Below are 27,499 nucleotides of genomic sequence, written 5' to 3'. Positions count from 1 at the left end.
CTTAGACTGGTTACCTTGGTCAAGGTCACGTGGCTAGTGCAGCACACTGGTTTGAATCCAGAGGTGCACGTGCGTGCTCAGTTGCGTCCAAATTTTTGCGACCCCATGGACTGTAGCCCGCCAGGCTCCTCTGTCCATGGAATTTTCCAGGCAAGAATCCAGAAATCTGGGTCCAAATTTTGACCAAATCTTAGTTTCTACCTTATTGATGATGCCAAGAGCCACAGCCCAGTTAAGGCCAGGCTAATGAGGTCACTCTGTTCCCAGAAAGGAATCAGAAACTCATTAGTGACACTGTGACAGAGAGCCTCCTGATTCCTGAGGTTGGGCTGAGCCCCTGCAGCTCGGGCTGAGCCTGTGTGGTTTGCTTAGAAAAGATGCACTGCGTCCTTGACCTGTCTGCAGGGTTCCTCTCTAAGTGGCATCTGGGACAAAGCCTGTGATCCTCTATGCCCCTTGTTTTCTCACAGGCTTCAGAATGGATGGCTGCAGGTCCACACCTAGCCACAGGCTACCCCGCTCTCCACCCCAAATGAGGCATGGACCTTTGGGGTGATGAATTCCTGCTGCCAAATACAGAGGCATCCCAGGTGGTCCTGACCACAAACAGCAGTCAGGTCATCCCCCTTCGGCTCTGGTGGCATGGAGGATCTCAAGCAGTGGGAACGCTAAGAAGGGGCAAAGCCATGAGCAGGAGCCTGCTGGCCTGGTGCGAGACTGTGCCAGCTGTGGCCACCAGGGGGTGCCAGTCCCCTCAAGGAAGCCAGCACCCCTCTGAAGCTCTGGGGCCCTCCCCTTGATGGCTCACCCGCTCAGAGGCGACATCTGGTTTGGCCTGGCAGGTGGTCTCTGCTGGGGCCCTGGATGCCTTGAGTCTGCAGAGGTGGCACAGGAAGAATCCACTGAAAGTGAGAGAAAATAAACAGGAGCGATGGAAGGTGAAAGCTGGGGTTGAGGGCACCTGGGTGACCATAGAAGGTTCTGGCCCACCCCTACCCACGCTCCTGGGTGGCTGGTGGGAACAGGGGTGATGCTCTGGACCAGTAACTATGGGCTGGGTGCCAAGAGCTTTACACTCTTTACCAAACCTTTGAAACATCTCTGGGGTGTTCCTGTTTTACACGTGAGAAAAGAGAGGCCCAGAGAAAGCAGAGCCAGGGCTAGGCATTTGCTGGACAGTGACTCAGGGGCTCTGAATTATTAATACCATGGACCAGGGGATTTGGAGCTCATGGAAATGGGCTGTACAAACTTCACAAGTTGAGCTGAGCCAACTGGGGAGCCCCAAAGCCAGGCGTGGCTGCAGGGAGGGGTAAATGCAGGCACCAGGCTAGGGCATGCCACCCCCCAACCCCTGCCTTCACCTTTGGGTGCCTCCTCGAAGGTCCAGTCCAGCTGTAGGTCTAGGGTAGCAGAAAGGACTCGATCAGGGTGGGGACAGCAAGCGAGGACAAGGATGGGGAGCCCTGGGAGGCAGCCCCAGAGGCTCCCAGTCCCTCCTGCCTAGAGCAGGGGCCCAGGGGCTGAGTCAGAGCCTAAAAAATGTCTCGAGGGAGGGAAGGAATTAGGAGGGCAGTTCTCAGGAGGGCTTGAAATGCCTCTGGCTGCCTTAGGACCCGAGCGAGCCAAGAGGGCAGTGGCCTTGCTCAAACCCTCCTGCCCCTCCCTCCCTACATTCCCACACACACCCTCTCCCTGACCTTTGGAGACCTGCCCTCGCCAGGTCAATTTAGAGAATTCCACTTCCCCTTCACCCTCTTGCCCTTTCTGCACCCTCTTCTAAATCTTCCCCCTTTGCCCAGACCCACTCTTCAAGGTGCTCAGGACTCTCTGGGGCCTCCAAGGCAGAGCTACTGACCAGCCAACCCTCTTGATTTCCTTGGAACACAGACACGTAACTACAGCCCTGACCTTAAATGCAAACCACAACCCCCCTCTCTGGATCCCACACCTTCCTCCAGTTCTTGGAGTTTTCTGCTTTCCTTTGCAGCCAACTACTGGCCATAAGGGGCTTCCCAGGTGGCGCTAGTGGTAAAGAACCCACCTACCAATGCAGGAGACATAAGAGACACAGGTTCAGTTTCTGGGTTGGGAAGATCCCCTGGAGGAGGGCAGGGCAACCCAGTCCAGTATTCTTGCCTAGAAAATCCCATGAACAGAGGAGCCTGGCAGGCTACAGTTCATAGGGTTGCATGCATGCTGGCCATAAGAAACTCAGTGTCTTCAATTCCACTTCCTGATAAGCAGGCTTTCAGCCTGAGCCACCCTTGTCAAGGACTCCAGTGACCTCCATGTTACCAGATCAAATAGTCAGTCCCATTTGATCAGCAGCAGCATCAGTCACACAGGTTCACTTCCTCCTTTAGAAATTTCTTGTCACTTGGCTTCAGGGAGACTACTCTGGTTTTCCTCCTGCCTCCCAAGCTGCCCCTTCCCAGGCAGCCTAGTTGATTCCTGCCCATCTCTCCAAGCAAGTACTTCAGGGCTCAGTCCCTGGGCCTCTGTCTCTCCATCTCCTTGGGTGATCTGGTCCAGTCTTCTACCTTAAAAAATACTGTCTATTCAGGGACTCCTAACCTTAGCTGTACATCAGAGCTACTTGGGGAACCTTTACACCAAAAATCTCTTTGAGTGGGTGCTTGGTATTTCCATCTACAGCTTAAGCCTCACCCTAGAAACTACAGACCTGTTTATCAACTGCCCAGTGGCTCAGTGGTAAAGAATCTGCGTTCAATGCCAAAGATGCAGGTTTGATCACTGGGTGGGGAAGAGCCCTTGGAGAAGGAAATGGCAACCCACTCCAGCATTCTTGCCTGGGAAAATCCCATGGACAGACGAGCCTGGTGGGCTACAGTCCATGGGATCACTAAAGAGTCAAACATCAACTGCCACTTTTATGAACCGTATCTAAAACTGAAAGCCCCTTAAGACTTGCACACACACAACCCCTCCCTGCGTTTCCTGTGTGTATATACATTTATAAAGGGCAACTTCATGGACTCACTCAGGTTTAAAGTCATCCCTGACTGGTCTCTTTCATGCCACATCCAATCCATCATCAAATTACCATGATTCTGTCTCCAGAATTCCATCAGGCCCGCTGCTACTGCCCTGATCTGAGACACTGTCGTCTTTAGCCTGGATTCTGGACAGACCTCCTGACTGGTCCCTTGCCTCCACCCGGCCCCATCTCTTCCCCACCTGGCAGCCAGAGGGAGTCACTTCAGCCACCACCTGTCAGAGCCTGTCACTCACTCTTCAGCTCAAAGCCTCCTGGGGGCTCCTCAGTTCTTATAGAGTAAAAGCCCAAGGCCCTGGGTGACCTGACCCCAGCATCTTTGGGTTCCATCTCCACCATGTGCCCCTCTCACTGCAGTCCAGCTCCTCTCTGTGGCCCCAGAACAAATCTGGCCTGCTCTGCCTCAGGGTTCCCCAGGCTCCCCATGCAGTAACACTCCTCCCCTAGCCCTGCAGGGACAACTCCTTCACAACCTTAGCTCTCAGTTCAGAAGCCACTTCTCAGGGGCCTTTCCTGACCAGCCCGCGTGAAGTGGCAGCCTTCCTGCCCTGGGCACCCTCCCGACCTTTTCTCCCTAGCCCTTACCACCATCTGCCATATTAAATGTCTGTGTGTTTACTCTGTGACGCCTTCTGTCTTAAGCTTCGCTAAGGCAGGAACAACCTTTGTTTGTTCCCTGTTTTGTCTTTAGCACCTAGAAGAGTAGTCACCAAACAGCAAGTGCTGAACACACGGTTAAGGGACTGACTGAACGAATGTGTGACTGCACGGCTTCCCAGACCCTCACTGGGGACAGCGTCTGGTCACTGTTCCCCATACAGGGAGGAGATTGGCGGTTCCCTCCTTTGGTCTGTTTTAGCGACCACTTACGACAAAGCCTGGGGTGAGTGGAGACACTTTCCGGACAGGTTAAGTCTCCTTGTCCGCCTCTCGCTCCCAAGCCCACTCAGGCAGAGAGAGGGCCCCAGAAAGGGGTCTCACCCGGCATTTTGCGGTGGATCTGCTTGAACATTCTTCGGTACCAGTCCCTGGGGCTGTCAACACTCTGGGATCAAAGAAGGCAAAGTCAGGCCACCCTCCCAATATCAAGCCACAGACATTTTTCCTCACTGAGTCTTTTCTCTGGCCACCCTTGAAGCCCCCCTGGGTGGGCTGTTGTGACATCTTTAGTAACAATACCTCCGTGTAGTTTGTTATGTTTGAGTAAGATATATAGAAGGGGTCTTCCCTGGTGGTCCAGTGGTTAAGACTCAGTGCTCCCAATGCAGGGAGCATGGGTTCAATCCCTGGTTGGGGAACTAAGATCCCATGTGGCATGGCCAAAAAATTTTTTTTCAATTATAAAAAAAAATACCCAGATATATGGAAGAATCTCCACCAATGATGAGCCTTAAATTGTGAGATCTGGGGTGGCTTATATTTTTTTGTTTTTATGTATTTCTGATGATTCTACAAAGAATATGTGTTTCTATGTAATGAAAAATAAACAGTATTGGTGGGGGGTAGGGTAGGAAGGTATTTCACATCCTCTACCTCACCTGGTAGAAGCAGAAGATATTAAGAAGAGATGGCAAGAATACACAGAAGAACTGTACAAAAAAGATCTTCACGACCCAGATAATCATGATGGTGTGATCACTGACCTAGAGCCAGACATCCTGGAATGTGAAGTCAAGTGGGCCTTAGAAAGCATCACTATGAACAAAGCTAGTGGAGGTGATGGAATTCCAGTTGAGCTATTTCAAATCCTGAAAGATGATGCTGTGAAAGTGCTGCACTCAATATGCCAGCAAATTTGGAAAACTCAGCAGTGGCCACAGGACTGGCAAAGGTCAGTTTTCATTCCAATCCCAAAGAAAGGCAATGCCAAAGAATGCTCAAACTACCGCACAATTGCACTCATCTCACACGCTAGTAAAGTAATGCTCAAAATTCTCCAAGCCAGGCTTCAGCAATATGTGAACTGTGAACTTCCTGATGTTCAAGCTGGTTTTAGAAAAGGCAGAGGAACCAGAGATCAAATTGCCAACATCCGCTGGATCATGGAAAAAGCAAGAGAGTTCCAGAAAAACATCTATTTCTGCTTCATTGACTATGCCAAAGCCTTTGACTGTGTGGATCACAATAAACTGTGGAAAATTCTGAAAGAGATGGGAATACCAGACCACCTGACCTGCCTCTTGAGAAACCTGTATGCAGGTCAGGAAGCAACCGTTAGAACTGGACATGGAACAACAGACTGGTTCCAAATAGGAAAAGGAGTATGTCAAGGCTGTATACTGTCACCCTGCTTATTTAACTTATATGCAGAGTACATCATGAGAAACGCTGGACTGGAAGAAACACAGGCTGGAATCAAGATTGCCAGGAGAAATATCAATAACTTCAGATATGCAGATGACACTACCCTTATGGCAGAAAGTGAAGAGGAACTAAAAAGCCTCTTGATGAAAGTGAAAGAGGAGAGTGAAAAAGTGGGCTTAAAGCTCAACATTCAGAAAATGAAGATCATGGCATCCGGTCTCATCACTTCATGGGAAATAGATGGGGAAACAGTGGAAACAGTGTCGGAATTTATTTTTCTGGGCTCCAAAATCACTGCAGATGGTGACTGCAGCCATGAAATTAAAAGACGCTTACTCCTTGGAAGGAAAGTTATGACCAACCTAGAAGGCATATTCAAAAGCAGAGACATTACTTTGCCAACAAAGGTCCATCTAGTCAAGGCTATGGTTTTTCCTGTGGTCATGTATGGATGTGAGAGTTGGGCTGTGAAGAAGGCTGAGCGCCGAAGAATTGATGCTTTTGAACTGTGGTGTTGGAGAAGACTCTTGAGAGTCCCTTGGACTGCAAGGAGATCCAACCAGTCCATTCTGAAGGAGATCAGCCCTGGGATTTCTCTGGAGGGAATGATGCTAAAGCTGAAACTCCAGTAATTTGGCCACCTCATGTGAAGAGTTGACTCATTAGAAAAGACTCTGATGCTGGGAGGGATTGGGGGCAGGAGGAGAAGGGGACGACAGAGGATGAGATGGCTGGATGGCATCATTGACTCGATGGACGTGAGTCTGGGTGAACTCCGGGAGTTGGTGATGGACAGGGAGGCCTGGCGTGCTGCGATTCATGGGGTGGCAGAGAGTTGGACACGACTGAGCGACTGATCTGATCTGATCTGATCTGACCTCACTTGTGACGCCAAAGAACCTTGGGAAGCAGAGGGCTATGTTACTAATCTGAGTTTCCGATAAGGAACTAGAGGCAGACAGGTGGCTCAGGATAGGCCTGGGAGTGGTGGAAGGGCAGGTCCTCCCAGCATGAATCCTTCAGATCCTCCAAGCTTGCTGCTCCATCAGGCCTCACTCAGGACTCTCTCGTTCACCCATTCAGTCAGTCACTTACTCAGCAACCACTTCACCAGTGCCATGCCAGGCCCAGGGCCGTGAATGGGGCAGCGGGGCAGTCCCTGCCAGGGTCAGCCCTTACAGTAGTGGCTCTCTACCACTGAGAACCTATGGGGTAGTCTAGAACTGCCCACCCCCACCCCCCCGCCAAAAAAAAAATCACTTGTGCAACTCAGACATGCCAGAGTGCTCATAATTTTATGGGGCTCATGATGCCCCAGACCCATAATGGTTGAACCCCTGCTTTAGTCTGGTATGGTTTGGGAACAGCCTTTGTATCAGAGGTGGAGCTCAGGGTGGACCCCTGGGCCCCACCTATCAGCAGCCCCAGCCCTGGACTCACAGATCGGGGCGCAATTGGCATGCCGCTCTCATCCACGGGCCCGATGCCCTCATACTTGACCCAGCGCTTGTCCCGCCGTTTGCTGTCCTTGGTCCATGTGGCTGACCACTTCTGGGAATGCTGGGAGGCAGGGGTCTTCTGGTTCCCAGGGGGCCGGCTCCCAGGACCCGGCCAGGTCTGATACCAAGCAGGGTCTGTGGGGGACATGGAGAGGAGCTTCAGCAAAGAGGCCCCACCTAGGCTTGTTTGTCCCTCATCTCCTCAGACCACTGAGCCCTGTGGGTTCAAAAGTTTCAACAACTCCTTGTTTGTCTAAGTTGATGACGCAGACTCTACAAATGTCCCCATCCTTGGCAGGACCACAGGGCTCTGTTTGTTTACTTTTTAGTTAAAGTGAATGAAAATGGATTTTATCTTGAGAAATCTATGCCCGTTCCCAACCCACCCTGCTTTGTTGGGGATGTCCTCAGAGTTTTTAGAATGAGAGCTAGAATTGTCACATGCAGAGAATGCTAGAGGCATCTCTAGCTGGGGAAGACAGTGGGGTGTGGCAGAAAAGGGCCGGGGGCTGGGGGCAAAGACCTGAATGCAGACCTATTGGCTGTGTGTCTTAGGCACAGCAATCAACTTCACCGTGCCTCTGTTTCCAACTTCTGTAAAATGAGGGTAGTCACAGCAGAGCTGCAGGGAGATCTAATGTGTGTGACTGTGTTCAGGACAGTGCCTGAACATAATCGACAAACCAGGGGCAGAAACTCACTCACCAGCACCTTTGGCCTCCGGGTGTAACAACAAAAGGGCTTCAGGGCAGGATGGACCAGTGTTTGAACCTCAGCTCAGCCTTTGTGACTGAACATCCCTACGGGTCCTTCACTGAGAAGATGCTAATAATGACACCTTATCTTGCTAGGCTATGGAGGGATGAAGTGAGGTAAGACCTGGAAAGTGTCTTTACAGTGTCCAGGATTTTCTATGTGCTTACTGACTATTTGTTAAATGTGTAAACTACTCAACACATTGGCTGCCTCAAAGGAATGCTCTATAAATGTTGCCATCCTCCTAAAGAGAGGGGCCTTGGGGGTGGACGTGCACACAGGAGGTTCCAGGAATCTCCCAGACCCCGTGGGCTGGGTTGGGCTGGGCTGGGCTGACTCATAGGAGCCCAGGAGCTGGCAGAGTCCCAGAGCTGTCTCTGCAACCTTTTGCTGGGCTGCTGCATAAAGATGGGGGATGGGGGCAGCCCTTAGGGGGCATGTCTTGTGTTCAGCGCCCATCCCTTCTTCAACCCACCTATGCTCACATTCCTTCAGCCTCCATTCCCAATCCAAGCCATCCCCTGGCCTGCTGGAGGTCCCCCTGGCCTAAGGCTATGTTCCCTGCACATTTCCTTCCCCCTGGCACTGGGTGGGGGAGGCAGGGGAAGGGATGTGTCAGCCTGGTCTCTACCACAGCAGTTTCACTCTTACAGGCCAGCACGTGCCTACAGGGAGGGGTGGTGAGCTGAGCTCACTGGCCCCAGGGCCTTGAGAGACTTTCACCCACCTCCTGTCCCTCCACCTGACCCAGGGTGAGTGCCAGAAGGCTGAGCCCAAGAACCTCTGACTGAACCCCTCTCCCCAACCCCTAACCCTGGAGCTGGTTTTCCCAAGCAGACCCACCTGGGTGTCTGGAAGCATCTCTCCTCGGTTGGAAGTACCCATTGCACACGGTCCTGGGCGCAGGGTCATGGAACTGGAAATTAAGGGTGTTGGAGCCACCATTCCGGATCACAGGCACCTGTGGGGAGGGGCCAGGAGCAGCAGCTCAGGCCCAGAGGGTTCTGCAGGTGGGCAGGAGGGATGGCTAAAAGATGAGGGCTGGACCCTGTCTGGTGAACCAGCGAGGCTCTCTAGAGCTGTCATCTACCCCCCTTCCCGCGCTGATCCTCCTGCTGCCCCCTGACCTGTCCTGAGCCCCCCTCCCCAACTAGGGGCCCATAGTACCCGCTCCCTTGCTGTCTCACTCACCCGTGTCCCCCGGGCGGATGACCCTACGTGGGCCAGGAGGTGGCCCGGGATGAAGTCATCCAGGCTGAGCCCAGCTGGGAGGCTGTAGGGTGGGGCCTGCATGCTCGGGTCAGGGCTGGAGAGCTGCTCCTCGGCGTGTCCTCTGTGGGGAAGGAAGAAGTAAGGGAAGCCCTGCTGGGTCCAGGCTGCCCCTGTCCTCTGGGTTCAACCTTGGGGCTGTGGGAGGGAGGGGGTCGGGCCAACTCGGTGGGAGCTCAGAGACCCAGGAAACAGGCCGCTGTGGGCACCCGCCTTCAGGCTGCCCGTGCAGGCTCCTAGAGGCACAATGGGCTGCTTGTTAGGCCTCAGGCAGGAGCTCTGGGTGGGAGTGGGGGAGGGGGAGGCCGGGCAAGGAGGAGGAGGAGGGAGGCTGGCTGGGAGCACACCTCCAGCGGCCTGCCCCTCTGGGGCTCTCACTGAACAACACGGCCCTCTCCCCCAGAGGGAAGGCAGAGGGAACTGGGGCAGCTGGTAGAGGCGGGCCCGGGTACCAGGACTTTGTTTCAGTTCCCTCTGCCACCCCCAGGCCCCGTGAGCATCTGCTTGCCAGAGGGCACAAAGGGTTAGTCAGGCAGTGGGGTGGGAAGCGGCCACCCGCCCACTGCCCAGCGGGGCCAAGATTCTAGGGAGGCTGGGCATGTCCAGTCCGCAGGAACCATTTGTTCTGAGCTCAAAGTAGTATCAGCTCCCTTCTTTGGCCTCTTGGCTCAGACCGAAGCCTCACAGGACTCAGGGTGCCATGAGGGGTCAGGCAGCTTGGGCCGGGGCTTGGGCTGGACAGCGAGTTAGTGGGTGAGTGGGGAGTTGGCCAGCTCCAGGGAGGTGGTGCTGTCACACACACGCACACACACAGAGGTGTGCACACACCCCACTTTCTCCTACACCTCCAGGCTGTCTTTTGGACAGAGGGTCTTCCAGGGAGCATCATGCCAGACTGGCCAGCTGGGTCCTTCCACCCCAGGCAAAGGTGAGGTCAAGAGACAGGGCTCCCACATTCAGGAGAGGAGGCAATGGGGATTTTCTACCAGAGAGCCGAGCTGCCCAGGCCGTCTTGTCCCCCCTCACCTGTCCTATTGAATGTGGCCAGAGGCTGAGCCAACCTCGGCCACCTTCTGGCGCTGGACCGGTTCTGGCACTTTTGTTTAGAGTTAAGGCTTGCGTGTGCCTGTGGGATCTAGGGGCTCCAGGAGGGTGGCAAGGACCTTGTGAGGTGCTGTTTGTGTAGCATGGAGTGTTAGCACGGTGGATACTTAAGATGGTGGATGGAATGTAAGAACGTGGCTTGTGCAGGGTTACTGGGTCGGGGGTCATACGAGCAGTATGGGAATTATAAGTACAGAGGAGGTTCAGCTGAATAGTAGGTGGGAGGTATGCAGTGGGAGGTGGTGTGCAGCTGGGGGGTCACAGGAGCAGTGTAAGTGTTGTGAAGACCAGAGCGGATGAACGTGCCTTGGGGGCTGTGACTACTGCTGTACCCAGTTTCTGCTCAGCCATGGTGGGGCTGTAGGGTACAAACAAAGCTGGGGGCAGCTCTCTGACTTTAGTCAGGGAGTGGCAATTCCTTCTGACATTTGAGCAGACCTACTGGGGACACAGCTTTTCCGGGCCCATCCCTAGCTGGGGTGGTGGGGGAGAGTGAATGGCTGAGGCTGGAGGAGGGGCAGCTCACCAGCTGGATCCAATTAGGACTCCTACCAAAAGCAAAACAGGCAGACACACCCCAGTTCCCGGCTACTCTCCCCCTCTCTGCGGGGGAAACTGAGGCAGGGGAGAGTAGGAGATCTGGATCCCTGAGGCATGCTGATTCCTAGCCGCAACCCCACCCTAGACAGCTGACAACGGAGGCCAAAATGCAAGGTCAGCACAGGCAGCCCTGATCATCAGCTGACCCAGCCTCCTTCCCTCTCATTGCCATACTCTGTTGCATTCCCTGAGAACTGCCCTGCAGGAGGAAGAGGCCCGTAGGAGGTCTGATTCTTCAGATGCTGCTCATCCTTGGTCGCCCAGCTGTCTGACTCTCCCTAACACAGCACCCTGTGATGCACCTCTCAGGATATGCAGGAGTGGGTGGGGAAGGATGGGCTGAGTGTTCCTCTCGTACCAGGAGGTGATAAGGAGGACTTCTCATAGGGAGGATAGAGGCACTGGGGTAGTGGGTCCCGCATCTGGCAGAGAACAGAGGGGGACAGCAAATCCCCAGGTTCTCCCTGAAATCGGGCAGCCCTTCCCCGCTAACGGCTGAAAAACGTGAAATAGCCCACTGTAGTTGGCAGACTCCTCCCTCCCTCCAAGAACTGCCTTGACTTTGGGGGCTTGCGCCTTAGGTGCATCCCAGGGGTATTTTCCAGCTACAAGTCCACGTGGACAAGTTCAGGTTTTCTCGAATTTCGTCTCATCTGGATTAAGGGGGGACTTCTCACCTCTTTCCCTCCCCCAGAGTTTGGGACCAGGACCCCCGAGGTAGGGGCTTCCCGCGTTCCCCCGGGTTGGAGTGCGGGTCCCTCCCCGACTGCAGCCCCCGCCTCCTCTCCGCCACCTCTCCTCCGGGGCACCTACCTTCCCAGGAGAGCAGGTGGAGGGGACTGCGGACGCCCGAGAGGACACAAGAGCATCTCTGCGCGGCTCCTGCCTGGCGCGGCCGCGGCGGGCCCTCGGGGAAGGAGGGCAGGGAGAAGTCCGGGCTGTGCCGTCCGCCCTTGTGACCCGGTCAGGACGGGCTCCACGAGGCTGGGCGCCCGAGGAGGAAGAGGGGGATCGGCGGGGCCGGAGAAGTGGGGACGAGGGCGAGCGCTGGGAGCAAGGACCGTGAGAGGCGCGCGGGGCCGGCAGGCGTGCGGGCGGAGTGTGTCTCTCCCTGTGATCTGGCCCCTGGGCCGGACTGGGGTGGAGGGCGGGGGCTCCGGCCGGCTGGGGCGCGAGAGAGCTCCCCGTCGGGGTGCGAGCGGGCGGGCCGCGGGGACGCTGTGGGCCTTGCCGGGGGCCGGGTCGGCCGCGAGGCGGCGCCGAGAGAGGCGGTCCAGGGTCCCCAGGGAGACCGCTCCGGTTTCCCAGCTGCTTCCCCCGCCTCCACCGCAGGGCTGGCGTCGGGCGGGGGCGGGGGCCAGCGAGCGGCACTCAGAGTTTCCAGCGACATTTCCAGCGGGTGGGAAGGGAGCCGCTGCTCGGCGGAGCCAGGACAGAGAGCAGGAGTGATTAAAGAACCCGGGTCGAGCCAGCCACTGATACGGGACCCGGATGCAGACAGGCTGGGGCCGGGATAAGGTCGCTGCACGGACAGAGTGGCCTAGTGGGCCGAGTTAAGGCCCGGCCGTTTCCCTCCTCTCTTGAAGACAGAGTTGATTGCGTGAGTGCGCGTCCCAGGCGTGTGCACACAGAAACACACACACACACATACACACACACACGCGTGCACTGGCCAATGGGCGGATGCTCACACACGTGCAGGCCCCGCGGAGGACAGCCGTGGGAGGAAATTGGACCGAGGCAGCGGCCCGCTGGGCGTGTCGCGCCCCTGAAGAGGATGAGGGCGAGGTCCCTTTGGCAGGGATGGGGTTACCGGGGTCTTGGTGTTCCCATACACCGTATTTGTTTTGATCTTGCTGCTTTTCCGCTGTTCCCACTGCTTTGACACCGGTCCCAAGAGCCCGGGCCCATTGGCTCTCATCCCCTCTGGCCATGCCCACTACCCCTTCTCCCCTGTGTGAGAGAGCCTCTGTGCCGGCACAGAGCCTGTTATAGTGAAGGTTTGATGAATGCTTTACTATTAATGAATGCTTACTGCTAGTGGACAGACTCTGGGATGCTACTTCTTAGTCCTTGGCTTGGCTCTGAGACCCCATGCCCCAAATCAACTAAATCGTACATACCTACTGGGCAATCTCAGATCTACTTTGGAAGCGATCAATTATAGATTATGAAAATATGGAACCATTTGTTAGGACCTACAGGGAGTTAGGGAGCTTCCCTAGTGGCTCAATGGTAAAGAGCCTGCCTGCCAATACAGGAGAATGGGTTGGATCTCTGAATGAGGAAGATCCCTTGGAGAAGGAAATGGCAACCCATTCCAGTATTCTTGCCTGGAAAATCCCATGAACAGAGCAACCTGGCAGGCTGCAATCCAGAGAGTCACAAAGAGTCGGACACAACTTAGCAAATAAACGATAACTAGGAGTTAGACTGGTACTCTGAGGCCACCATGCACTTCAGAGTGTTTCCCATTCAGTACAAAAGTTGAGAAGGAAGGGAATGGAGAAAGATGAAACCTTATTTTTAAATCCCTACCATCACAGATACTATTAGCTATATCATTCCCTGATTCAGGTTAAAAAAGCTGTCTGCTTTGCGGTGAACCAGCTTGAAACAATCTCACATGTAAAGCGCGGAAGGAGGGGAGGTTTAGGTTAAGAAGCTAGAGAAAGAGAGAGGCGTGCCACCTAGCTTCCAGTGTCTGCAGGGCTGCCGCGTGGAAACTGGCTGCACTGGCAGACCTGGCACCACTGGGTACATACTCCAAGGCAGATCCAAGGTCTCCAAGAAAGAGCTTTTAAATGATTTCAGGAGTTCCAAGTCTGCCAATTGTGGGGAATCTTCATAAAAGTAATTATTGCACTGAGTACCCACTCCAGTATTCTTGCCTAGGAATTTCGACAGAGGAACCAGGCAAGCTACAGTCCACAGGGTCACAAAAGACTCGGACAGGACTCAGCAACTAAACAACAGCAGGGAGCTGAACCAGATCACTTTGAAGAATCTCTGATTCTCCAGGAAAGCTGTAGGGACGGGCATGGGCGGGATAACCTCTGCCCACAGCAGTCAGCGTCAGAGAGGAGGGAGGAGCTTTGAGAGTACCTGAGCGCAGGCGGCAGTGCATTGCCCTTCCCCTAAGGCTCGGACACCTACTCACCCCCAGCACCACCCTCTTCCCTCCTTGAGGGACAAAGCTTGTGCCCATCTCCCTTGTCACCAGTTTTTTCCCCACCTGTCAGGATCCTGGTGGTTAAGGGCCACATCTCTTTCGTGTTCTTCCTTGTTCTCCAAAGATGGTGAAGCTGACGATCTTCCTACTCCAGGAATCCTGGCCATACCCGCTTCTCACCAGCAGCAAGCTTCTCTTATTCTCTAGGGCTCTGACCTGGACTCCAAGATAAATATTTAATGTAGAGGGTGCAGCTGAGCCGACAAAGGTCCCCAGCTTCCTGTTTCTCACAAGGGGGAGGAGGCAGCCATGGGTGAGGAGCGGGGGATTGGCTACCAGCCTCATCTCTATAGGAATGGGGAGTCCAGTAACCAGCTTTGTAGGAGGCAGTGGGGGAAGCTCTGCCGGAGACCTGAGCTGCTTTGACTTCTGCCTGTCTGCTTCAGGTCCTGCTGGGCTTATCACCTTCTGTCTCAGGTCAGAACCTGCTGTGCCATGGTGCCTGTAGGAATCATTCTCCTTCTGAGAGTCAGAGGCTGTGTACTTGGACCAAGGAGGAGCTCCCTCCAACCCACAGCCTCATGGAAGAGAGGATGAGCAATCGGTGGGAGCACAGAGTCTAAGGAAATGAACTGACGCCTCCTTTTCTGCTCATCTTTAGGGAGAAGAATCCTTTCTCTTTGAAAAGTGGGAGATTAAAAGGAAAAGAGTCGAGACATCCAGAGATTCAGCCCCAAGCCAGGTGTCTGATTTCTCAACTCCTCCTGCCAGCCTCAGCTTGCTGGCTGCTGGCCTGATGGGGCAGAGAGCTGGCATGGCTCAGGGAGAAGCTGAGGTTAGGGAGGGCCATCCCAGGTGACCGGGCTGTCGCCAACAACAGAGCAGATTCCTTTCATCCCAGTGCACTCTCTCCTCTGGCGACTGCCTTATCGCCTGACAGGGACCTCCCTCCCTCTGACTCTTCCGGGGCTCTGGCACCATCTTTTGTCAGGGGGGCTGCTGCCTGTGTCTTCTCAGAGCCACCTGAGCCATAGTAAACACTGTTACATAACCACTCTGTTTTTTCTAGCTATCTGATCCTGGTTGGCCACGTGCCCCGCCCCCACCCTGCCCCCTGAGGCCGCCACCTTTTGTTCCATGGATTATCCCCCCACGGCCCCCATGTCAACTGAGGTCTGTCCACGCCTGCCACACTCAGGGATGATTAGCCAAGAGACTACTGGTAGATGTTATGCTCTTTACATGGAAGGGGAGAAGAGGGTAGGTGTTCATACAGGAATGTGGGTGGCTCTGAACATCAGCCTCAGTCACCAAAAGAAAGGATGAATGGAAAGAGCATTTAAGTAGCTTTTTAATGTAAGTGAATACGGTGAGCGGAGAATTCAGTTTCGTTTCTCAAGTGAGAAAAAGTAAGCCAGGCATCCCAGAAGACATAAACCTGAACTCTCAGCAACGTGTGTATCTGCCTGTGGCTGATTTATGTTGATGTGTGGAAGCAACTGTGGAGTCTTGCCCCAAGGCCACAGGTGCGAGGCCTTGCACCAAGGCCACAGAAGTGGAGCCCAGAACAAAGGTCACCTCTGAAGCTGACTGAGCCCCCTTGTAATCTTGCTCAAAGTCCCCCTGATCATCACCAGCAAACTCCCTGACCCATATTAGGCAAAAATGGCCACCCCAGTGCTCATCCTATAGCATCCTAACCAATCACCTAAAGCTGGCCTTTTGGCAGGAATTTTGTCTTGAGGCTATAAAAATTGGCCACTAACCCACGAAAAGCATTGGCTTTCCCTGGTCTGTCAGGAGGTCGGCCCACTGCGTTTGCAAGTACCCACATTATCTCTGCTCTTTGTTCTTAATAAACTCACTGCCTTCTGAAATGCTCTGTCTGGAAATTCTTTTCCAACCCATGCTAGGACTGCCTCAACAGAAACCAACACAATATTGTAAAGCAATTATCCTACAATTAAAAATATTTTTTTTTTAAAAAAGAAGACCCTGAACTCTCAGTCCTTGAAGAGTGTGTGGTGCTGGGAGTCTGGAGTCTGAATGTCACAGTCAGATCAGCCCTAAACAGCCAAGTGGCCCCCTGGCTCTGTGCCTCAGTCCCCCCATATTAGACGGAGGAAGAGCATCTGCTATTCCTTCTTTTCCTCTCCACAGGAATGAACAAACTTTGCTATAGAGTCTAGTTAGGCTATGAGCAGGTTTTAATTTGTGCTCTCAGAAGAGTGTTTTCTTCCTGCCAGGGACATTGAGCAAAGCAGACCAACCAGAATGGATTAGCATAGAAAGCCCTGTTCCTTTTGAGGATTTTGGACTTCTCTACAGGGCAAGGCCACGGTGACCCATTAGTGAGGAACTGAAAACAAGTCACATCAGAGACAGGAGTACAGGTCTGCACTGTTTCATCCCCTGGACTTCATCTTTTTTTCTCCTGGGTCCACACCTGACTTTTGCTTATGTTGCCAGCCAAGTTCTACCAGAGCTTCTATGAGGCCAAACAGTCATGGAAGCAGGAGCAACAGAAGGGGAACACGAGTGACCCACTGTGGGTCTTGGAAGACCCTCTGAAGCTGACAGTGGTGTGGCCTAACCCAAGTGTGCTAGGGAAAAAATACCCATTACAGGTCAGTTGTGGTCCTCGTTGGAGCCTGGTAACCACAGTGAATGGATCCCCTGGGACAGAGAATGAGGCCTTTGGGCCAGCTTGGCACAAATCTTTCCATAGCGCACACATGATGTAACAGCCATCTATTCAAGGTTCTCAGAGTCAGCCACGTCCAAACCCTGAAGGCTGAGAGAGAACTCAGACTTTTGTCCAATTATCTAGTCTATCTTCAGGGAGGCCTTTACACGGACATCACACTAACGACTGTTCTCTCTCCCCCTCCTTTTATAGATGAGCAAACAAGCACAATGTGCAGATGGGATGTCTTTGAGAAGAACTGAGCTGGATGAACCTCTTTTAGTTCTCAGGACAGAAAAGCAGAGCGAGTGGCTGTCAGTTCTTCAGAGAGATTTTGTAAGGGAAAGATAAATAAATGATGACCTCAGAGGGAAAATCCAGCCAAGTTAACTCAGCCACAAAGAAGGCACACAGACCAGGAGCTGGAAAAGTAGGTCTGCATGACTCTTTCCCAGCAGGTAAACTGAGATAAGGGAGATAAGGAGGCTGATCTGCTGGCCAGTGGACACCACGAGGTAAGAGGTCTGGCCTCCAAACATAGAATGACCTTGTCTTTCCACCTCCTCGAATTCTAAAATGAACCTTCTCCTGAAGCACAGCCACATTAAAAAGAATAATTTTACCAGTGTTAATCCCCTGTATCAAAATGGAACAGATTTTCTTTCTAAAACCTGAAAGTTGTGATAAGAAGATCAGGCAATTACATAGAGCCGGCAAGAAAGTCAGATTGGATCTAGATGTAGTGAGAGGTAAATAGAAATTTGCATTTGAGTTCTTAATTTTCAGGCTTAAAAAAAATGTCTGTTCAGCTGGGTGCTCTGTGATGACCTAGAGGGGTGGGATGGGGTGAGGTGGGAGGCAGGTTCAAGAGGGAGGGGATATAGGTATACATATAGCCAATTCATGTTGTATAGCAGAAACTAACACAACATTGTAAAGTAATTGTCCTCCAATTAAAAAAATACCCTATGAAAAATCGTTATGTAAAATAATATTAAAAACAGAATGTTTATAACTGAATCACTTGCTGTACAACAGGAATTAACAACATTGTAAATCAATTAATAAAAATAAGAAAAAAAGACTGAAATAAGGGCAAATATTACCTTATTTTACTGAGGATTTGGCTGAGGACATTGTTAAGTCAGGATGCTGTTGAGATTGCAAAGAGCCCAACATGCATACTTGGCTCTTTCGGAATGAGCAATCTGGGCTTGTCTTCCAGCCCAAAAGCTGCACTGTGGTCCTTGCTGTGTCTGTACTGACGGTGAAATCACCTTACTTGGGCTTGGTCGGTCCTGACTGACACTTTCTACCTTTACTGCCATAACTGATAGAATCTCCTCACTGATGCCTTTTCTAGTCTAAAGAGCCTGTCCCCTAACCCCCACCTGGCCAGAGGAGTTATTTTTCTTATGAATCCACAGCACCTCCTGTTATTTCTACTTCCCAGAGGAATTAAAAGCTGGCCTGACACTTCCTTTCTTAGGGGTTCAACACTTGACTCCTCTTTGGCTTATTTGACTTCTCGCAAGATGGAATTCATTTGTGTCTATTATTAGGATCAAATGCAAAGCTATCAAACTGCTCTAATAGAAATTATTTTTATCTTTTGTAAAGACTGTGTGTTTTCTGGGATGTCTTTCTTCCTTTTCTTCAAGTAGCGGCCTCTGCCGGAGATGCCATAGAAGGAGCTGGGACTTGAGAGTGAGTTGGCAGAGGCCGAGTGCCAGGAAGGAGGCAAGGATAAGGAAGTGGGTTCTGAGTGGGAGGAATAGAACCAACACCACAGCCAGCAAAGCAGGTTGAAAACTAGAGAGCTGAGGAGGTCAAGGAAAGAGGTTCCTTTTATTGTGATGGGACTCCTTTACTTGAGAGGGGAATTAGCAGAATTAGCATTACCAGAGACCAGACCAGACATCAAGCAGCAGCCTTTCCCTTGACTTACAGAATTACTGAATGGATAAGAGCCCTGGAGGAGTTACCCCATGTCCGAGGTCAGGGGCAGTGGCCGAGAGTGCCAGGCTGCGATGGCGCAGGAACGGCCGAGAAGAGCTACCCAAGTCCGAGGTCAGGGGCGGCGGCCAAGAGGACCAACCCCACGTCCAAGGAGCGGTGGCTGCGAGGGCACAGGAGGGCCTAGAGGAGCTATTCCACGTTGAAGGTCAGGAAGGGCAGCGGTGAGGAAATGCCCCTCATCCAAGGTAAGGAGCAGCGGCTGTGCTTTGCTGGAGCAACCATGAAGAGATACCCCACACCCAAGGTAAGAGAAACCCAAGTAAGATGGTAGGTGTTGCAAGAGGGCATCAGAGGGCAGACACACTGAAACCATATTCACAGAAAACTAGTCAATCTAATCACACTAGGACCACAGCCTTGTCTAACTCAATGAAACTAAGCCATGCCCATGGGGCAACCCAAGATGGGTGGGTCATGGTGGAGAGATCTGACAGAATGTGGTCCACTGAAGAAGGAAATGGCAAAGCACTTCAGTATTCTTGCCTTGAGAACCCCATGAACAGTATGAAAAGACAAAATGATAGGATACTGAAAGAGGAACTCCCCAGGTCAGTAGGTACCCAATATGCTACTGGAGATCAGTGGAGAAATAACTCCAGAAAGAATGAAGGGATGGAGCCAAAGCAAAAACAATACCCAGCTGTGGATGTGATTGGTGATAGAAGCAAGGTCCGATGCTGTAAAGAGCAATATTGCATAGGAACCTAGAATGTTAGGTCCATGAATCAAGGCAAATTGGAAGTGGTCAAACAAGAGATGGCAAGAGTGAATGTCGACATTCTAGGAATCAGGGAACTAAAATGGACTGGAATGGGTGAATTTAACTCAGATGACCATTATATCTACTACTGCAGGCAGGAATCCCTCAGAAGAAATGGAGTAGCCATCATGGTCAACACAAGAGTCCGAATGCAGTACTTGGATGCAATCTCAAAAATGACAGAATGATCTCTGTTCGTTTCCAAGGCAAACCATTCAATATCACAGTAATCCAAGTCTATGCCCCAACCAGTAACGCTGAAGAAGCTGAAGTTGAACGGTTCTATGAAGACGTACAAGACCTTTTAGAACTAACACCCAAAAGAGATGTACTTTTCATTATAGGAGACTGGAATGCAAAAGTAGGAAGTCAAGAAACACCTGGAGTAACAGGCAAATTTGGCCTTGGAATACGGAATGAAGCAGGGCAAAGACTAATAGAGTTTTGCCAAGAAAATGCACTGGTCATAGCAAACACCCTCTTCCAACAACACAAGAGAAGACTCTACACATGGACATCACCAGATGGTCAACACCGAAATCAGATTGATTATAGTCTTTGCAGCCAAAGATGGAGAAGCTCTATACAGTCAACAAAAACAAGACCAGGAGCTGACTGTGGCTCAGATCATGAACTCCTTATTACCAAATTCAGACTGAAGAAAGTAGGGAAAACCACTAGACCATTCAGGTATGACCTAAATCAAATCCCTTATGATTATACAGTGGAAGTGAGAAATAGATTTCAGGGCCTAGATCTGATAGAGTGCCTGATGAACTATGGAATGAGGTTCGTGACATTGTACAGGAGACAGGGATCAAGACCATCCCCATGGAAAAGAAATGCAAAAAAGCAAAATGGCTGTCTGGGGAGGCCTTACAAATAGCCGTGAAAAGAAGAGAAGCGAAAAGCAAAGGAGAAAAGGAAAGATATAAGCATCTGAATGCAGAGTTCCAAAGAACAGCAAGAAGAGATAAGAAAGCCTTCCTCAGCAATAAATGCAAAGAAATAGAGGAAAACAACAGAATGGGAAAGACTAGAGATCTCTTCAAGAAAATTAGAGATACCAAGGGGACATTTCATGCAAAGATGGGCTCGATAAAGGACAGAAATGGTATGGACCCAACAGAAGCAGAAGATACTAAGAAGAGGTGGCAAGAATACACAGAAGAACTGTACAAAAAAGATCTTCAGGATCCAGATAATCATGGTGGTGTGATCACTCATCTAGAGCCAGACATCCTGGAATGTGAAAGTCAAGTGGGCCTTAGAAAGCATCACTACGAACAAAGCTAGTGGAGGTGATGGAATTCCAGGTGAGCTATTTCAAATCCTGAAAGATGGTGCTGTGAAAGTGCTGCACTCAATATGCCAGCAAATTTGGAAAACTCAGCAGTGGCCACAGGACTGGAAAAGGTCAGTTTTCATTCCAATCCCAAAGAAAGGCAATGCCAAAGAATGCTCAAACTACCGCACAATTGCACTCATCTCACACGCTAGTAAAGTAATGCTCAAAATTCTCCAAGCCAGGCTTCAGCAATATGTGAACCGTGAACTTCCTGATGTTCAAGCTGGTTTTAGAAAAGGCAGAGGAACCAGAGATTAAAATGCCAACATCTGCTGGATCATGGAAAAAGCAAGAGAGTTCCAGAAAAACATCTATTTCTGCTTTATTGACTATGCCAAAGCCTTTGACTGTGTGGATCACAATAAACTGTGGAAAATTCTTAAAGAGATGGGAATACCAGACCAGACCTGCCTGAGAAATCTGTATGCAGGTCAGGAAGCAAGTTAGAACTGGACATGGAACAACAGACTGGTTCCAAATAGGAAAAGGAGTACATCAAGGCTGTATATTGTCACCCTGCTTATTTAACTTATATCCAGAGTACATCATGAGAAAGAAATGCTGGACTGGAAGGAACACAAGCTGGAATCAAGATTGCCGGGAGAAATAGCAATCACCTCAGATATGCAGATGACACCACCCTTATGGCAGAAACTGAAGAGGAACTAAAAAGCCTCTTGATGAAAGTGAAAGTGGAGAGTGAAAAAGTTGGCTTAAAGCTCAACATTCAGAAAACGAAGATCATGGCATCCAGTCCCATCACTTCATGGGAAATAGATGGGGAAACAGTGTCAGAATTTATTTTTCTGGGCTCCAAAATCACTGCAGATGGTGACTGCAGCCATGAAATTAAAAGACGCTTGCTCCTTGGAAGAAGAATTATGACCAACCTAGAAGGCATATTCAAAAGCAGAGACATTACTTTGCCGACAAATGTCCGTCTAGTCAAGGCTATGGTTTTTCCTGTGGTCATGTATGGATGTGAGAGTTGGGCTGTGAAGAAGGCTGAGCACCGAAGAATTGATGCTTTTGAACTGTGGTGTTGGAGAAGACTCGAGAGTCCCTTGGACTGCAAGGAGATCCAACCAGTCCATTCTGAAGATCAGCCCTGGGATTTCTCTGGAGGGAATGACGCTGAAGCTGAAACTCCAGTACTTTGGCTACCTCATGCGCAGAGCTGACTCATTGGAAAAGACTCTGATACTGGGAGGGATTGGGGGCAGGAGGAGAAGGGGACGACAGAGGATGAGATGGCTGGATGGCATCATTGACTCAATGGACGTGAGTCTGAGTGAACTCCGGGAGTTGGTGATGGACAGGAAGCCTGGAGTGCTGCTATTCATGGGGTCACAGAGTTGGACACGACTGAGGGACTGAACTGAACTGAACTGAAGAGCCCTGGAGAAGGAAATAACTGACTCCAATATTTTTGCCTGGAGAATCCCAAGGACAGAGGAGCCTAGAGGCTACAGATCATGGGGTTGCAAAAGAGTCGGGCATGAATCAGCAAGAGCCAAATACAAGTGCCTCCACCCGGAAACATAGGAAATAAAGACACAGGGAGCCAATAACGTTAACATTTAATTGAAGAGTGTTTTCTGCTTTTTTTTCCAAGATGACTTCCACCATACAGTAATAAAGTTCTAACAAATTAATTTTTTGTTCACAAAAAACTTATTAAATGATTTCTACTAATAAATAACATTTACACCATTTGCTTTAACATAACAGAAAGCAAGAAAAAGCCAGTAATCTCTAAGCACAAGCAAATAATCCATCATTCAGAAAAGCCTCAAAAAAATACACCACCAGCTAGTCTCATATGTCTAACTGTCTCATTTAGGAAGCAAAGCCCAGATCCTTTCTTGGAAAAACGCCTGCTGACATCTCTACTAGGAAACACAGCTTTGGGTCACAGTGCGCTGAGAAAGGAAGTGAGGCATTCGTGATGGTGTCTCCAAAAAGTTTCTCTGACAGACAAAAATCCTATCTTTGTTGCCACAAATCAAAATCTACAGTAGACCACCTCCTTATTACATGCACTTCACTTTAACACGCAAAAAACCAGAAAGTTATTTGAAGACAGCTATGTTAAGGGAGTGAAGGGAATCGGGGCAAAGACTTACAAAAAGGCAGTGTGCATGGCCCTCCCTTAGGGCTGCTCAGAGGGATGGTCCACATCCATGTCCTCCCTTCTTGATCTTAAGCCACCTGGACTGCTCATGAGGGTGTAGAGAGGAGAAGACACATAACCCTGTCTTGGACAAAGGTGTTATTTAGCAAGTCCTGCCAAGGCTGCTGGGGCGTGAGGCCATGGCCTCCCTGGAGGGAATATACTCTCCAGGATCATCTTTACCTTTGTGACTCCATAGATGAAGGCAGCTAACTGACCCCATTCAATGTGGTTGGCTGGACAGAGGCAGGTCAGGTCACAAGTCTCAAAGTCATGTAGGCTTCCTCTTTCGCACTCTTGTCAATGGCACAGAGCTCTCCTGTGAATACAGTTCTCTGCTGGACTCAAGAGGAATGACCCTGTTTTTCGACTACACGACTTTCTTCCCCTACACGCATCTGCTCTTTCTTATGACTCTCCTAGGAGCCTTTGATCACAGCAGAGCTGAAGAGGGACTGTGGGATGTCGATGCTTCAGTGCTATGCTCCAGGTAATAAAAACCCTCCTCCAGCTATTGTTGGGTTCCCCTAGCCTGCTCTTTACTCTCTCGTATAGCAGATTTCAGAAAACCTGTAGACCTGGGTGCCAGGCAAGATGGGAATCCATGTTTATAATCACAAATGATTTAGGAAATTGGAGCCTCACTCCCACACCCTAGGCTCTGGGTTCACCTTCCCTCTCGTCTTTTCTGCAGGGATATGGAAAGCTGAACAATGCTCTGAAAACCTTGGGTTCCATGTTACCATAACAACTATGATAAATGTTGGAGATTCTAGAATGATACATCAACAAGTCTTTATGGGTGCAAAAATAATTTTCAATACAAAAATGAGAGGGGAAAAAAGAAACACCCCTGATAATTAATATAAAGAAAAACTATGAATCAGCCAATCCAGTAATAAGATTGTTCTAAACCATTTTAACTGACTGGTCACCCAGAGTGGTCAGGATGAACTTAATTCTCAAGAGCTTGAGTTTTGTATGTATAGGTATGGTACAATCGAAAATTCTGGAGATCAGCAAACAATATTTACATAAAACAAGGGAGAGTAGAGGGAACAGATTTCAGCCTTATTTACTCTGAGGCTAGAGAGACTCTTGAGTAATGACCATGAGCAGTGAATCCAGCTGTATCTCATGTAGGCATGGTTTATAATATTTTTCTTAGAGCAGCCACCTCAAACTTTGTTAAAATAACTCAGAAGAGGATCTAAGGGACAATGCCAAGGCCCCAAGTCATCCAACTCTAAGGAATCCCACCCTTGCTCCATAAGGATATTAAATAATGACATTCTGTTTACAAAACAAGTAAGAACATTTCTTTTCCTATTTTGAATGTGTATTAGTCACTCAATCATGTCCGACTCTTTGTGACCCCACGGACTGAAGCGCGCCAGGCTCCTCTGTCCATGGGACTTCCCAGGCGAGAATACTGGAGTGGGTTGCCATGCCCTTCTCTAGGGGATCTTCCCGACCCAGAGATCAAATCCATGTATCCTGCATTGCAGGCAGATTCTTTACCATCTGAGCTACCAGGGAAGCCCTATTTTGAATAGTATCATGAAATCAGATATCCTGTTACCAGGATAAGAAAGCAAATCTTTGCTATTGAGAAAAACTTGTTTCATGGAACTGTATCTGTTTTATAGGAACAGAGAAGGCTATGTAAACATAGATTAAAAGATATGAAAAACACCGATATTCCTGGAGAGTCTGATGCTTCTGTCTTAGGCAAGAAGGCACATCATGCCCATTGGTGTGATAAGCCATTTTCGCTTTGATGGTCAATATCTAGTCAAAAAAGCCCAGTGAATTAGCAATGTCTATACCCATAACCTACGGTTTTCAAGAAAACAGGCTGCTTTTGTTTTAGCATTCTGTCACACACACAGTTTATTTGTTTTGCTTTTGCTGTAAATATTCAGGACACAGAAATTAAAAACAGATGTATGTTTTGAACTTGTATTAGATAAGTACTGAAATTTTGATTAATGAGAACTGTCAACTGATCACTCTGAAATTTTGTATAACATGGAATTAAACAAAATTGGGAAAACTGAGCTTTGGGAAGTGTCATTTCAAAAATGGTTATTTCAGAAAAGTTCACAAAGATATAGAAAGTGCCCCATGCCCCCGCTGCCCCCCACCATGAGAAGAGTTGAATAAGGTCCCTGTGAACTTTAAAGTGAAGGAGAACAAGAGAAAAGTATTTCCAGTATCTTTAGAGCAAACATTCAGAGGAAAGATTTAGTAAAAACAGAAGAGGTTTTCAAAACAGCGACACTGCAGAGCACTGAGAACATTAAAATGTTTGAAATGATGACTCCAGGCAAACGATCAGACCCCAGGTAGTCCTATGACAAACTGACGGCAGGCCACCAGCCCTCTTGGGAGCTGTTGTTTAGATTAAAACATTAAAAAAATAGGTTAAAATCCTCCAATGAAGTCTAAAGGGAAGAACAAGTACCATTATTACAATATATTCCTAAGGCTCACATCTTCTAAACTGTCTTGAATCACAGGTGCAAATGCCCATACAGGTACACTGACTGTGGTCTGGTTTTAATGGCCACCCATTCCAGTGTTCTTACCTGGGAAATCCCATGGGTGGAGAAGCCTGGTGGGCTACACATAGTCCATGTTGTACAGAGTCAGACGCAACTGAAGTGACTTAGCATGCACGCACTGTATTACACTCACCACACAACTTTCTAAAGCATTGAAGTACACACCCCAGCCTTCCACAGAACATAAGAAATGCTTTTACCTCTAGCATTCAACAGGATTTCCAAACCCAACTTCCTATAAGAGCTTTTGCTCTTTTAAACCCCTTCTAATTTTCTTGAATTGTGACCACTTAACTTTTGGCTGGTACTTCAACTGCTCAAAGGGTACCTGTAAAATACATCTTTTCACTCAGCTTTGTCAAGGAAAATTGTTTTATCATACTACTTCATTTTGAGAAGAAAATGAAGACCTTCCTAAGTAACTTCTTTTTTAAAAAACTAATATAATTTTTGCTTATAAGGATTTAAAGTAACTACTTCCCTATTCGCCTCTTGACTGAAGCCCTTACGATGGAAGCCCAAGGTTTCTACCTGTGGACCGTGTATGTGTAAGAATAGCCTCGATGGACAAGAGAATGGGATCAGGGACATCCATCCATCAGACTTATGAACTGATGGTCAGTGTTACATGAGATTTCCAAGATGGCAGCCCTTTCTCTGTTGGGATTGGGGGAAAGAGGAGTATGAGGATATCTAGGTGATCAATTCCTCTGATTATAAAGAAATGATGATCAGTAAAGACAGCTACTGGAGACTCTCCCTCCTTTCAGAAGTTTTACTCACAATCCAAAAAGAGATGTTTTTCTCTTTGTCCCAATATCCTTCCTATCTTTTTTGTTAAGAGAGCAATCTATGCCATCAGATTCCAACCTCCAAAATACTTTGATTTCTGTCATAAACAAATCGGGAACTGTTAGCAAGGTATAGGAAAACAGAGATAGATGGGCTTAATCCTCATTCTCCTTATGAAATTATGTTTGTTTTCGGTTTTTTTTTTGCTGTTGTTTCTTTTTTGAGCCACACCACGTGGCTTGAGGGAGTTTAGTTTCCTGACCAGGGACTGAACCTCAAGCCCTCAGCAGTGAACGTGTGGAGGAGTTGTAACTACTAGGCAACCAGAGAATTCCCTGAAGTTGTATTTTTTTGAAAAATGTTTTCTGGTGTCCTCGAAGCTCCAAACATAAAGTACTACTGCCTGGGATACATGTTTCAAGGCTGACCGATGAGTTATTACGACATGGCACCTGTCACCAGGCTAAACCAAAAATGGGAGCCTAAGGATCCCTGAAACGTTCTTCACTAGTTGGTTGTGACCTGAAAAACTAAGGGAAGATTATTCAAACATTATATCTGAACACTTGTTTTTATATTCTAAAATATGCGACAGAGACTAATAATACACAGTTCAACCTAATGAGTGCTAAAAAAATGGAGGAACGTCCCAGTATTTGATAGACAGGAATGCCCTTTAGCAAGACTTGCAGTTCACAAGGGGACCGTTTTAACCTAATCAGTTTCCACGACCCTGTGCGCACGTGCTAAGTCGCTTCAGCCGTGTCCTACTCTTTGCAACCCTATGGACTGTAGCCCACCAGGCTCCTCTGCCCATAGGGCTCTCTAGGTAAGAATACTGGAGTGGGTTGCCATGCCCTCCTCCAGGGGCCCCAGTTGGTTTCAAAAATGTCGACACAGAAAAACAGATGGAAGACAGGGAGAAGAGATGTGAGAGCTGATGCAATAACACGGAAGGGCATAACTGTCGAAGGTTCTACAGAGGGCATTTATAAAATATTTAGAAATGTCACTTCCTTTGCAGATGAGGTAAATTACCTAGGATTCAAAAATAAAAGCAAAAGAATCTGGCAACAGTTAAGAAATCTCCAAAGTTCTAAGGGAAGTTTAAACCAATCATGCTCAAGGTTAGATGAATAAATTTTAAGTCATTCTACAAAAAAATCCCTCATTATTTTTTATTTTGCCATACCAGGATACATTAAGAGTAACTGAGAGTCCAGAAGAGAGTAGGTTATTATGGAAAGCATTTCCCTTGGCCCTTAAAATCACTGGGTTTGGGTTATTCACTGAGGAGTTCTACTATAATCAAGTTTTCCATAAGAAGAGAAGTTTTAGCCACTGAAATCTAAGAGATATTTTTCAGTGGTACCCTGTAGAAAAGGAAAAAGAAAACACCTTTTTGTGTTTGCAAAATGATTAGCCTGAAAT

At 49.3% G+C, this 27,499-nt stretch overlaps 1 protein-coding gene across 6 annotated transcripts in view; it reads right to left on the bottom strand.

The window, feature by feature from the left end:
* SORBS3 (sorbin and SH3 domain containing 3) overlaps positions 1–27,395 on the bottom strand; it is a 42,618-nt gene extending 15,223 nt beyond the window's left edge. Inside the window, exons 1-8 of one of the 6 annotated variants that reach the window (XM_070794889.1) lie at positions 22,663–27,395; positions 13,787–13,939; positions 8,770–8,911; positions 8,422–8,539; positions 6,764–6,957; positions 4,001–4,064; positions 1,365–1,403; positions 809–902 (exon numbers count right to left, since the gene is read on the bottom strand). In XM_070794889.1, the coding sequence (XP_070650990.1) occupies positions 809–902; positions 1,365–1,403; positions 4,001–4,064; positions 6,764–6,957; positions 8,422–8,539; positions 8,770–8,911; positions 13,787–13,890 (755 nt within the window). In that variant the 5' untranslated portion in view covers positions 13,891–13,939; positions 22,663–27,395. Of the gene's footprint in view, positions 1–808; positions 903–1,364; positions 1,404–4,000; positions 4,065–6,763; positions 6,958–8,421; positions 8,540–8,769; positions 8,912–11,364; positions 12,027–13,786; positions 13,940–22,662 lie in introns of those variants that run through there. The other 5 variants (XM_070794892.1, XM_070794887.1, XM_070794888.1 and 2 more) reach the window with 5 other exon arrangements.
* Between the last annotated feature and the right edge of the window lie 104 nt (positions 27,396–27,499).

Source organism: Bos indicus, chromosome 8, assembly GCF_029378745.1.
Source record: "Bos indicus isolate NIAB-ARS_2022 breed Sahiwal x Tharparkar chromosome 8, NIAB-ARS_B.indTharparkar_mat_pri_1.0, whole genome shotgun sequence".
Classification (NCBI taxonomy): domain Eukaryota; kingdom Metazoa; phylum Chordata; class Mammalia; order Artiodactyla; family Bovidae; genus Bos; species Bos indicus.
The sequence above is the reverse complement of the archived record's forward strand: the minus strand, read 5'-3'. Positions and strand labels throughout refer to the sequence as shown.